The sequence below is a fragment of the Lagopus leucura genome, unplaced genomic scaffold (assembly GCF_019238085.1).
Source record: "Lagopus leucura isolate 7727_CA_CO unplaced genomic scaffold, USGS_WTPT01 Super-Scaffold_100157, whole genome shotgun sequence".
NCBI classification, from domain to species: domain Eukaryota; kingdom Metazoa; phylum Chordata; class Aves; order Galliformes; family Phasianidae; genus Lagopus; species Lagopus leucura.
In genome coordinates, this window is record NW_024962334.1 from 37,983,422 (window position 1) to 37,997,811 (window position 14,390).

General features: G+C 37.2%; 1 protein-coding gene across 4 annotated transcripts in view; it reads right to left on the reverse strand.

Moving 5' to 3' along the window:
* Positions 1–7,186: 7,186 nt before the first annotated feature.
* CUL2 (cullin 2) overlaps positions 7,187–14,390 on the reverse strand; it is a 45,037-nt gene continuing 37,833 nt past the window's right edge. For all 4 annotated transcript variants that reach the window (XM_042888642.1, XM_042888645.1, XM_042888641.1 and 1 more), the window contains 3 exons: positions 12,915–13,016; positions 12,091–12,207; positions 7,187–8,971 (listed from right to left, as the gene is read on the reverse strand). In XM_042888642.1, the coding sequence (XP_042744576.1) occupies positions 8,840–8,971; positions 12,091–12,207; positions 12,915–13,016 (351 nt within the window). In that variant the 3' untranslated portion in view covers positions 7,187–8,839. The remainder of the gene's footprint in view (positions 8,972–12,090; positions 12,208–12,914; positions 13,017–14,390) is intronic.

Here is a 14,390-nt window from a genome sequence, read left to right on the forward strand (position 1 = left end):
GAAAAGTGAGATAATTTCCCTGCAGCCTATCATATCCTTGCTTGGAGAAGCGATCTGACAGAGATGCAAACCTTTTTTCCCTTTTTAGCTTCCCACCCTAATTTGCTAAATGGTTGCATTTTCCTATCTCAGCAGACGTACATCCCAGCAGGGTTCTCACTTTCAACCCACATTGCCACCCACAGAGCCATAGGATAATAGCAGTGGCACTCTCATCCCAGCTCCCGAGTATCTGTGCACAAATTTAATTCTCACTGTATCCTTATATTCTGTGCCCTCTAAGCTCTCCTGCTCTCTTTTCTGTACTCCACAGACTTGCTAAACTATCCCCAAAACAGCAACTTTGCAATGAAGAGCATTTCCTCTCCTAAAGCATGCTGCTAACAGGAAGAGATGGCAGCTGCGGTGGGAACCAGCTGAATCCCAACAGCCAGGAGTGAGCAAAGGATCTGTGCTGCTCCCAGGGGAATGGCCACAGCAGTGCTGCCCAGCCCAGCTCAAGGCTGCAGCCACACTCCTGCTGCTGCAACGTGCTCGTGCCATCTATCCACCCACCCTCCCTCATACTAGCAAATGAAAAACAATATATTTTAATTTCTTCACATTTATCTCTCAATGCTGGTCCTTTTCAATTGAATGTGTTTTGCTTCACTGTCTCTAAGGCTGGAAACTTTCTAATAAAAGCAGATTCCTTAAAATGTGTTCTTATAGGAGAAAGCACACAAGTTTCCACAATTAAATCAAGGGTATTGCTGCTGCAAAACTGGCAGGGGAATTGAATTTTACTAGAGGTTTCAGGATATATGAGAACAGCCTGCTGAAGCGGCCCCCTGCAGGTGTGATAGCTTTCTGCCACCTTTCCCACATTTTCCCAATCAGCCGATGATTCGATCAGATTAATCTCATTACATGAAAGAAAGACAGTGAAAGGATGCCTCCTTTCCACCATGCTCCTCCCTTCTATTACATTAATGGTGGTTTTAGTAAACTGTTATTGAACGTAACTGCTGTTGTGCCTCTGCAGTATAGATGGTGGTTTGAAAAGGAGTTTACACGTGTCCACACTCTTCAGCTTAGTGCAGGTTTTATAAGTATTGCAATGAGACACACTTTATAGACACACACACACACTAAAAGAACAAAACAACCCCTGAAGGTTTATCAAGACAACAGAAAGTTATTTCAAAATGTTTCTCTGTAGCATGTGAAAAACTAATTGATGGTTTGCAGTGCTCTGTAGGAGTGATATCAACACTGACCTGCATGGGCAAGATCTAATGTAATTTTATAGTTTTATAATTAATGTGCAAAATAGCAGTCTATCAGAAATCACCAACGATAAACACAGGAAAGCCTAGTTTAATATCCCACAGATCTCATGAGCATGACAACAACAAAATCACTTAATAAAGAACATCAACCCAGACCGCTTGCTACAAAACCAGACAGAGGCATAGAAAATTGTGATATACAGATTAAAAAGAAAAAAGAGGAAGGCACAAACAGAATAATTGTTATGTTTGTATGTATTTGGGGGTTTTGTGCCCTAGAAGAGTATGGCAAGAGAGAAGAGCTTCACCTAGGGGGAGGGCATCCTCAGCCACAACAGTCCCCAGAAAGAGAAGTGATTTGCCTGTATGGATCTCTGCCAGGCCTGCACCGTTACCCATGTGCCCCAGCAGTGTGGAAGGAAGTTCTGGAAGACGAAAAACCCAGGAAAAAATCCTTAAAATACACTTCTTGATGATACACCTTGGAATTCTGAGGACTGTATCTTATTTACCTCACAGCAGGACTTAAGAACCAATCAAAAAAAGGCAAAAGCAAGTCTGTGCATAAAGCAGCAACTCTACCAGTCATATTTTGCCAGTGCCATACAGTCGTGTTTCCTGGGCCACTTCAAAAGAAACTGTGAAGCTGTGGAAACTTCTGATGAAGTGCAAGACGAATCATAGAGCAAATATAATCTGCTCTGAATTGTGCAACGGAGCTGCATCGTAAAGCCATGCAGAAATGCCTGGGAAAATCACCAGAGGATACATAGTCACAAAGGGCATATTGGTGCTTCTTGGCATTTTTATGCATAATGGATGACCTTCTTCCCTGTTTGAGAACAAAGACCACACGGACCATCCCCCCAACCCCCTACCACCACGGCACAGGCACACACCAGGGCACAGCCCTCAGCACCTGCACCGCTGGGCCTTCCGCCTGCAACCAGGCAGGGAGCGAGGCCTGTCGAGACAAGCAGCCCTCGGGAGCTGCAAGGGGAGGGGAGCAGATATTCCAGCTCTGCCTGTCAGGTCTGAATTTCAAAGGCTGTGCCTGGGTGTGGGAAAGAATAAAGAGGGTCTGTCAATCCACATGCAAAAGCCCACACTGTTGCCCTAACTGCCAGACTGTCACTTGGGACCCAAGCACTCGTCCCCACTTGCCCCTGCCCTCTTTAGTGAATAGCAGCAATACTCAGTGGCACACGCCCCGTTTCACCTCCATCCTGTCAGTCAAACAACCTTGCACGCATTTTAGAATACACATTTCTAAAACTAAATATCCAATGCTCTTAAAGAGGGAGGACATCCAAAACTGGCAAGGTTACTGCCTTGAGGAAGATGGCAAAGAGCAACTCGCACAACCTCTCGGTTACTTTACTCAGATATGGGCAATAGGTATTAATTTGTGGGGTCTTCTCAATGGTACATTTCTTAAGGCTACAGTCTACTTACTTGCAGGCAGAAGGTGAAGACTACCGTTGTTCTCAACAAGAATGTTATTTCTTTCACCAGATGCAATGAGCACATTTCTGTTTCACAGCTATGACTCAGATTTTAAGTAGAACATGCTTTGAGGGTGTACATGTATTCCCTTCAATCTGTGGCTACAGTAAGGCTTACATACATCATTACCAATACACTAAAACATGTGGTAGCAGACACCCACTTGAGGGAGAGAGAATTTCACCTGGAAACTCTGAGATGAGGCTGAAATTCATGATTCACTTCCACGGCTTCACCTGGCAGTCGGACAGAATACATGAGTAAACCCAAAAAGGTAGTTCTGACAGCCCAATTTCCAAGTCTTTCTTAGTTTCCAGATCAGGAGACGGCCCCTAAACTTAAATGCTCTTACACTTCAAATGAAGACTCATTTAATACTCATAACTGGCTTATTACCTATCACATACGGTTATTAAGGGTGCCAGTAACAGGAGGATGAAGTTTGCATATGCAATTCCAGTCATTTCTGCTTTTGTTCTGAACCAAGAGGCAGACTGCTCATTGTTTGTGTACCAATCCGCTGCCTGGAACCTCTACATAAAATAAGTCTTCTGCTTTCTTCATTCCAGGAGAACCATACCCACATCCCAAATTTCCATGGAAATATCTTCACAACTAATGTACAGATCCCATGTCCCAGATACTGTTCTTAGTCCCTTGAACATTGCAATGAAAAATACATTAAAAGCCTTGGGAAATAGGTAAGAATTCACTGCTTTTGACCAATTGACCAATTTACTTCAAGCCAATTGAGGATCGTATGTGTCCAAGAGAATTACTAAACTGTGCTTGCCTTATAGGGGTACTGTCTTGGTCAAGAAAAGAATGAAGAAAGATTTGAAATGTCAGGGCTCCTGGTTCTTGAACAGTGACTGGCAGCAGTACTTACAGCCTCTCATTTAAAACAGAACAAATCCTGAAGGAAATGTGGATGTGCTACATCCTGAGCTCACGGAAGCACTAAAATCACTTCCAAAGCATATGAGGCTGTAGACTGCTCCTATCTATGTACTTACAGTTTCCTCTTAGTTCTAGGCAATTCTTCACTCCATCTATCTCACCATTCTGAAGGAGCCAAATGTGCATTGCTTAAAACAAATCCCTAAAACTGGCTTCAAATACACAGATGACTACACAGTATTTTGAGTTACAGTTATATGTCCTAGGCTGCTTATTTTATCTATTGAAATCTAACAATTATTTGGCTCTAATGCTCTTCTCTCAAATTCAAGTCTCTTCTTGAAGATCACAAGTTTTGTTAAGCTGGCGAGAAGAAGAGAGGAAAACATATCTGTAGAGAGAACAGCCCAAATACATCTTAAGGAACCGAACTGAAACGGTTGAACATAATGTGAAAAACTTCAGAGTTGTTACAGTTTCAATCTTACATATTTTTTAGTAAAGTATAGATGATATAACCAGTACTAAAAGATAGACAACAGCAACCTGTCAAGTTTCAAAACTGCTCTCAAGCCACTCTTTACTGTTGGCAGGTACTGTGCCTCTGTTCAGAGCTGCAGAAAAAAATAGTTCAACTAACATCAGAATAACCAGCTTCCACCAGTAGGTGATAATTAGAGTTCACCACTCCGTGATTATGCTAAGAACGAGGCCTACTGATGCCTTGGCAATGCAGACACTAGGAAGCCTTTCATCCATCCTACTTTACTTTCTATAGTCTCTAAGTCAGTAAGGCCCTCCTGAGAATAAGATATCAGAGGAGGTATCTGGCTAGGTAAATTCATTACAGATTCTACTTCACTTATGATTTGAGTGTAAAGTTTTTACTCTAGCTTATAACAGACTTGTAATGTACCCACAACCTTATCCTTAACTTAATGCAAACTGATCATTACCTACTTGAGTCAAGACAAACAAGTGAGCATTTCAGTTTTGCTTAGCTCACTTTAAATAGCTTTGAGTCAGAAGGGTCATAAATAAGGTGTAAAAACGAATGGTGAAAGTAATTTCCTAAAGAACTGTAACCCTCTTTACTTGCTTCTTACTGCTGTTCAGGCTTAGAAGAGTCCTTTTCTTCTCAGTGCATATGCAAGACTGGACTTACTGAAGAGCCTCAGGTGCTTTCAAATCTTGTGCTGCACGCACCTGTGATGGTTGAGAAGAACAGAACCAACTCACAGGAATGTCAAATGTACTCCTTTGAAAATACTAACAGACTTCTTCACCAAACCCATAGCAATTCATCATCAGCACTGAACTAAATAGTCATCTTGTTGATCACATACATACGTTTATCCATTCAAAGACATTTTGTAAAGTAAAATGTTTTACTTCCAAAAACAAGTCCAACTGTTCAGCCTCCTCATCTACCTCTTTCATTATGCTGGTCGGTACCTTTTTCCCCTACTGATGCAATTGTGAACTCCACCAAACAGAAAACTAGAAATGCACCTCCAAGTTGCTTGCACGACAGGTTGCTTTTATTGTCATATTTCCCCACTTCTTTAAAACCATAAACACAAATTTGTGTTCAGTAAAGTCTTGTGCTGTTACAAAATTATTCTACCCAAACAATGTTCTGATGTTTCTTTTGCCTAGCAACTTGCAAAAAGTCTTTTGTTATCAACTTGGAAGTGCAGGATAGCTCACTGTAAACGAGCAAAGTAAGGATAATTTCCAATTCAGTGTAGCAAGACCAAATAACCAGCTCAAGAACAACTGCTTCAGGAAAATATGTTTTCATAGACTGCAATATCTCAGATTAATTAGGAATTTATCATAAATGTAATGCACGGGCAGTCCTAACATATTTGCCCCAGGATAGAAAGTATATATTCTACTCATGAACCTGAATTATGCTGGAAGGCTTGCTCTTAAAATTAACTTGAAGACTAAGAAATGGATTTCTAACCACAGCTGAAAATTATCAGTTTACAAAATATATCAATTACTCTTCTCTGCTCCTTATTTGGAAAAGCAATATCCCCATTTAAAGGTTTTTAAAAAGTAACAGACTATCAACATTCAAAACTTTCTCATGTTTCTCATGTTACATCAATGTTAAGTACCTTCCATAGCACTACCAGCACTGTATGTATGAGCACAGTAAAATACAGGCATGTATTTTCCTTGCCTGGAATATGCCAATCAGTCTAGAGAATTTTAACATAATAGCAGTACAGTTCCAGTTAGCACAGAAATCATCAATACTAAACAACAAGACAGGTAAAATGCATTTTAATCTTAGAAAAATACGAGATGCATCAAAGCAACACAATCCCAGACTCAGCTGTGTGGATTCCAAAAAAACCCCAACAGGTCCTAGATGTTAATAGGCTCACAACAAATAAAAAAAAAAAATCTACAATTAAAAATTCAAGGCACTTTTAGATCTCTTCCTATAATTTTCCTCTCCTGATAATACTCATTAGCACTTTGTAATTTGAAATGATGTTTTCCAGACATATTTAGTTGCCAAGCTGCAGCACTACACAATGTGCTGTATCACTGTGTGCCAACAATGACTTCAGTGACCTAACCCAACTACAGAAGGCTGAGTCTTTTCACTATGTTCTCCCTTAAGGGGAAGGTGTGATTTATAAAGCAGAATTTAAAACGTTTCCCAGCTATAGCCATGTTTCCCAAGAGGCACTGAAAAGACCGAGTTTGTGCATAATTATGAAAGATGTCTAGAGATGCCAACAGTGCTGAAATATATGAATGTTTTTAACTCACTAAACATGTCTCAACTCAACAGCACTCTTATCTAAAAAATATTACTTTTGATGTTTTAAGTATGCAAAAATTCATAGATAAGGTAATGCTAAAACCTTACACGTTTGGGCTAGAGCAGTGAAGTGTCTGCTTTGCCTATGAAGTGATTTTAAAAATAAGTTTAGCAGGGCTTTTTCAAACTCAAGTCTTAAAATGTTCCTATTACAATCTATATTTAAATACATTCTTTATGAATATTTTATGAACAAATGAGCTTAAAGTCTGTTGACTCACATAACTTACAAGCTAAACATTTGTTTTCAGAAGCTTTGGTGTCACTGTTGGCTTGCTTTCTGCAGAAAGGCTCTGATGATTCCACGATTCAATGTTCAGGCAATATTTTTCTTTTTTTTTCTATGGTGTCATAGAATATTCTTTTGTTTTGTTTTGTTTTGTTTTTTCCTATATTTTTCATTGGGCACATAATTTTTTCACATTTAAATAGATTAAAAGGCACTGTAGTGAATCTTAGCTAGTATCAGTCCTATTTACTTTGTCTAATGACACCGTGTGCTATTTTCAAACACCCATGCACAACTCTGAACTACCACAATGGACAGCAACCTGCTGCGCTGTATCAAGATCAATTAAACAACCATTTCTTTAAAGCATAAATCTAACTTCAAAAACCCAAATCTTAGTGCCATAAATACTGAATAAATATTTTGCACCCCTTGTTGTTTATTGTCTTTTATTTGCCCTCAGCAAAATCGACATAACTTATCAACTTTATGATGCATTCCCTAGTTAACCATAGGAAGTTTACCATACCCTCCAGATTACATACAAATGTGATGGTACATAAGAGAAAACAGCCAGAAACAACATGAGTCAAAGAGAAGCCAAACCATCCATACATATAAGAAGACAGAAAACAAAAGAAAAGAGCTCTACCCAAAAGCTTTTTCCTTTTTAAATTAATTCTTGATCTGTGGTCTTCTAGTGGTGATGAAATATCAAAAAGTCTACAAAAATATTGAGCTAATCTTTCTACCTATCTATATGCACTCAAAAACCATCCAAATAGAGCACTTGAAGTTAGTGTTTATCCTTTCAATAACTAATAGCAGGCACAGACATGAGAAAGCTCTTTTCTGCAGCAGGCATTCAACTGTGTTCACACTATTAATGCACTTATTTCAATTATCTGCAGTGGTAGAGGTAGCACTTTAAAAAATTGTATTTTGCTTGTCTGAGAGTGAATGGTCACATGTTATCCCTCATGAACAACACAAGGACAAATGGCAAAACAACCAGAAACCTCATTGAGGAGGGGGAAAATATCAGATGATAAACCATATGAGTTAGGAGGGAAAAGAAAAATGCTTCATGTAGAAACAACACAGATATCCATCCATGGGTTGTTTCTACCCAATACATCATGAAAGAAAACATTTTTCAATTACCAGTCAGTCTGCTATATTCTTTCCCAGTAACGGTGGTTTCACAAGCCAGTGAACTATATCTTCAATATTTGCAATCATCATTCCTATCTGTGAACTTTGCAAGTTAAATTCCCTCAAACATCCGTTTGTTTTCTCTTCTAATATCTTCCTCCATTGTGAGATTAAGAGAGACAGACTAGGCCTTCAGGCAGTAAAAATGTAACAAGTTAGACTGACCTCAAGAAAACAAGCTGTGCACTTAACTATAGGCCATTTTTTTACACTCACATTAAACGTAACATACCTGTCACTCAGCTTTACATAAATGATTCCTTATGACAGATATACTTCGAAGGTTATTCAACACCTGAGCACACATTATTTTTACTCTTCCCAGCCTGAATATTTAAAGACAATAATGTTATATTCATTTCTAGAATGACGAGAGACACATCATATAACTTTATTTTTTTTATTTGACAAGCAGCAGTATCATGTTCATCTTTTCTTTTTTCTTTTTAATGTAGATACAATTATTAGGTTATCTGTCATATTACAATATTTAGGTTTTCTTTTTTTTTTTCTTTTTTTTCTTTTTTTTAACTTTGTCTTAAGATACATTAAAAAACATCAACTGCAAACGTGAAAGGGGAGGAAAAAAAAAAAAAAAGCATGGTACCCAACCAAATTTCCACATCTCAGCAATACTTCACTCATTCTTTTAGTAAAGTTTTAAGAAATGTCATAATGACATGAGCTTGAAATATCTATAGGCATTTTCATTGACGCTCATGACATGGCACTGGTGATGTTGTAAACAGCAGAAAAACGGGGGCTGCCAAGTGACCAATTATGGAGGCACAGGCCTGCCTCTTCCCACAGGAACACACCAAACAGTGACAGCAATGATCTCCTTACAATCATACCTGCAGGATAGCAACATCATGCTACATAACTGTATTCATCTGCAGAGGCCTGGCTTCGCTCTATGTACTGTTTGTCTATCAGAACTTCAATACACTTCTTAATCATGCTGATACTTGGATTAAACCTAGCTCTTGATTGGCTAATTACCTGCAAAAGAAAGATATATTTTATGCATTATATTTATTTACAATAGTTATTAATGCTACCAAGAAAAAAAAAAAAAAAGGCAAAGATCCGTTTACTTTTAAATACAGAATTAAATAAAGCAGACAGTTCGTTTACAGAACTCAAAGCATCCCTGTACATCAATGTCAGAACACTTTGTTTAACTCATTGGTTCAGTTTGACTGCATATTAACAGACTTAAGAATGTGTTTATTTTAGCTTCTGTAATAGTTCATACAACTATAAATGATTAAATTTCACTTGATTTTATTTTTCAAAACTACTTCTGAAGTTGAACCCAATTTTCCTTATCATCACTTTTGTTATCATAAAAATATAGAGAAGATACTTTCACTTAATAAAATTCTGTAAGCCCTGTGTTTTCTTTATATCATTATAGTCACTGTTAAAGATATATAAGCTGATAAGAAGCAAATTCCCAAAAAATGTGCGTGGAATGTTGTAGTAAGAGCTTATCCATTTTCAAATAATGCAGTTTAAATATATTAAACATGCAACCTATCCTACTGAACTAGACAGCCACATTTGGAAAGTAAAATTTTCAACAATCTTGAGTATTTTCTTGGACACCTCAACCTAAGTGAAATGCCCAGCGCTGCAGTTTGTTGGAATTGAAGTTAATCAGACTGTGAGCTCTTATTTTTTCAGAATGTTTCAGTCCCATCTCTACCAGAAATATAATGTTGCTCTTGTATCACAGGAAAAAAACCCAAATATAAATGAGGCAAGAAAATATTAACTATTCATAGTAGACAGACTTCCATTCAAAAGACTCATTCTTACCCCTGAGGAAGTCAGACTAGAAATTCTAAGGGAATTTGTTATTAATAAGTACATAAACACTATGGTAAATGTAACAAGAAGTGAGTGTGTATATTACTAAAATGAGTAAAAATGTCACAAAAGAATGTGTTAAAAAATAGAAAGGCTCTTGATAGTTAATAAAAACTTAATACAAGGCTAGCAGGAAAAATAAGGAAGCTGAGCAGTCAAACTGTGCATACTCTACATGTTCAACAGAAGTTTCCACAAAGCTCTAATGAGAAAGCTGAGCATGTTCAACCCAGAACCACTTGGCAATCTACACCATAAGGCTGAAGAAGTTACTGAGCTCAATGGAGATCTAACTAAGTAAAATTTTCACCTAACGTGAGATTTCATCTTTACATTTACAACCTGGCAACAGTTTCAGAAATGCCCAAGATTCCATCAATATCTCAGACCGTACAACAGAAACGTAACAAATTTTAAGGAATCTGGCTTATGCCCCACTAAAAGTTTAGCTGAAGCAGACAAAAGAAGACTGGCACAGACTAGTTCAGGTAGCTAAAAATGTGAAAAAATTAACTCTAAAGGATTTTTGTACAGCTTCACCTTAATGCTTGAACTGCACAGATGCTTATTTAGATCCACGCTGATTCTCCATGCTACACAGCAACGTAGATAACAGTTATTTAGAAGTCTAACCATCAGTTTTAAATGTTTTAATTAACCCAGAATATAAGTAATATTCAAAACTGAGAACTATGGACTAGATGAGTATGGTTTACACATGTCATAAATTTAATTAAAAGTTAAGGTAAAAAATATAATTCAGGTTGATGTAATTGGTAATAGATAAATGGAGTGTCAACTTTAATCTCAAATGCTTTTTAAGCAAACTAGCAGTCAACATATCCATTCTTATTGAAAAACTTTAAAAAGCTCCTGTTGTTAACAGACTGCTGTATTCTGCAAGAGTACTAAATGAGCAAAATGCATCTGAGGCATGTCAGATAGTGCCTTCTGAATCAGTCAAAGAGGAAAAACAACATACAGGAGCTTTTGTTTCTAAGCTGTCAAAATATGTAACCTCCTATCATTTAACATCATTTAAACTGGTTTTAAGTCTCTTGAGTATTTTCTAAGAAGTTGGAAAATGTATTTTCAAAGATAAAACATGGCTTACCTACCATTTTCTAGCTTTCAGAGAAAAATCTTAAGAGTATTTCATCATAATTGCATGAATTTAAGTAACAGAAGATGAAATAACTAAAGGTTTTGATAAGTAGTCAGGACCTATGCTGCCTCATCTTTCAGATGCTCAAAATCAGATATCCAAAAGAAAGCTTGCTTTCAGGGCATCTGTGTACAGGCTCTACTTCAAAATCCAAAATCTTTCAGATATTTCACATTTCACCAGTCAGTATGAACTTACAAGCTCTCTTCAGCTGGTTATTTTGCTTAGGAAATTAAAATTAATTGGTAGGTGTGGTAACTATTTCCTTCATTACCACAAGACAGAAAACATACAGATCTTAAAATGACTGAATGCCTCTCCACCTCCATGCTCAAAATGGTCCAATAAAGCAGCAAACCCACTCCCACCAACCTGCTCTGAGGCTATTCAGCAAAGCTCAGGAGATGCAAGAATGCCTTAGAAGGCTGAGAAAACCAAGACTAGGAACTGGTTGATACGAGGAAAGGTTAGGTAAGAACACAAAATGCAATTAGGCAGGCAACTACCACAGATGGAAAAGTGGGAGAAAAATGAAAGACTTAACACCTTTTTCCCAGCCAGTTCATGACAGTTCACATATCATTAATCTAGAATATAAAATCTAGACAACTGTAGTACTTAAGGTAAAATGGAGATTAAGAGCATATCTACATACTCAAGCAACTTCTGAAACGTAAGCTATGAATTAGGACAAAATCCAAAATTACAATTAGAGTGCAAAATTGGCTAAGTGCTTCTGTGGAAATTTCATGTCTAAATTATCCATACTCAGGTGTCTTCAACTGAACCTACGGTTCTGGCAGTGATTCTTATAGGAGACAACATCTGCAGACACAGAGGCAGCCAACAGGAAAGAACAAGCACAGAGATGCTTACTACTTTAGTGCTAAGACATATTTATAGGACTGAGTGATCACAGGTAGGTACTATGTTTCAAAGTAGACTTTCACTAGTAAATTTCACTGAAGTACTAGTATTGACATGGTAATTCTGCAGTTGGATGTGTTACCTATCTATCCTGGTTATTTTCATCAAATCACGAAGATTTTTATGAAATCTTAGGAAGAGGATTTTATCTTACCTCCTGAATAAGAGCATTATGTCGCAGCACTTTACGTGCTTTCATGATACGGACTATAGCAGCTTGAAGATACATTTTTCTATCTTCATCTACAGCACTTCTGGTCTGCTCCATCTCCTGCAACATAGGAAGAAAAGTAAAGCTTTAAATGTAGCAAGATTAATAAATACATCATAAAAGTATCTTGAATCTAAACTTCTTACTTTATTATTTATCAATTAACACACTCAGTAATCGAGATAAAGGTCAATTTCACATAATGTGCTTCCGTAAATCAAAAATACCAGATTTCATGCAAATCAGAAGGTAGGTAGGAAGAAGATATCCGAAGCAGTGCCTTTGCTAGGGAGAAAAGCAGGCAAAATCTACAGTAAGGTATTGAGTTTAGCAGCATGTGTAACTCTTGTACAGAAGACTATGCCTTAGGAGATACAGAAGGAACCTGGATTATCAGCACTGGAGCTGATTTTAGTTGAGGGGAAACAAAACCATGGGAACAGTTTGATTGGTTCTGCTCTTTCTGAAATAAGTTGCCAACAACTACCAACAAAAGTCTCATTACTTAAGGCAGGTTAAATACCAATTCCATTTGCTACAGGAGAAATAGCTCTTGTTCATCTTTTTCTTATTATTCTCTATCCTACCTTTTGTTACCTGTATTTTAAGTACAAAAAAAATTGCAGCATGTAAGCTTCAAATTTAAACAACATCTTTACAGTGATGTAAATCCTATACCTGCTTACAGCAAACTAATATAATCAATTCAGTTTTAGAAAATTAAGCTTCCTAAGCTATTCAGCTTACAAACATCAAAGAATACTTACCTGTGGTGTGTCCTTCTGCATTGATGTAGTAATTTTAAATTTCGTTCGTTTACTGCTGAAGTTCATATTTAATGAAAATGTAGACTCTGCCTCCACATCCTCCTGCAATAAAGAGTTTTTTTTAAAAAGAAAATAGAAATGGAGACAAAAAAGAATAAGCAGCAAGGATTTGCTGGGAAGAAAATTCCATGTAGAAGCTTGCATACGTAAGAGCAATTTCAGCAAATTTGCAGTTGAAAATGTTAATGAGCCAATTGAACCAGGTCAGTTTTTTAAGCTGCTGTTCAACTAACACAGAAATGCAGTCTCTTTTGTAAAACAATATAAGGAACTCTGACAAACATGAATATTGCTAGTAAGCCTCAATTATGAATAAAACAGAGTAGTTCCAGTTGGAAGCGACCTACAAAGCTTATTGAACCCAGCTGACAGACTACTTCAGGGGTGACAGACCAGTAGTTAAAACACATCATTAATGGCATTATCCAAATGTCTCTTAAACACAGACAGGCACAGAGCACCAACCACCTCTCTGGGAGGCTTGTTCCAGAGCCTAACACTACCTCGGTAAAGAAATATTTCCTAACATCTAGTCTGAACCTTAGAAAGAGCCTCTTTACTGATAAGCAATTAAAGCAGTTTCAGTTTCAATACTTGAACAGCTATTTTACTTTCTAATACTTCAACAGTTTGTCTTAATTGCAAACACTCTCCTTTTAAATAGAATTTTACCCCTGCAAAGAAAGCAGGATTTGCATTTATTTATGGCAGAACATCAAGAGAGCAAAGTGTCACTCATAAATACTACTAAAGTTGCTTTTCTTTAAGGAAAAAAAACCTCAACATTTTACTGTGCTATAGCAGGAACAGTTGATGGACTGCAGCTACTACAGCTCCAGAACTATGTGTAATTTCTCATTTTTTCCTCAGGTGTATCTCCTTCCCCCCCAATATACACCCAGGCCAAAGTCCATTTCTTTCATTAAACAGGCACTGCTCCCAGCAGTCCCAACACCTTTAGATTCACCTACCAGGACAACCTGACAGATCTTTGCTATTTCCAGGCAAGGGTCTGTACAAGTATTACCAATCACTGGCAGAAGAAAGTTGCTGCGCTTCTTAGACTTTGTCAAACTATGCTTGCCTCAAAGGCAAACACTTTAAGAGACTTAGTCAATATTTATCTAAAAATATACCAAAAATGAATATTTTTAATTACGCATTCTATATTCTTTATTAGAATACAATACCCAGACATGTATGGAAAATTTAACATGAAAGGGCAAAGATCAAAAGCTTTAAAAATTTAAGCTGTCATTAAATTTTAGCACTGTTGTGCTGCCATGTTTGAAATACAGACTAAGACAATTTATTTGTGTTGTGCATGAACTCAAAAAGAATGATTTTAATGAACCAATAAAGTTGTCAAAAATTTCTTTCAAAAGCAAACTGCAACATACAATACACTGTACTTTG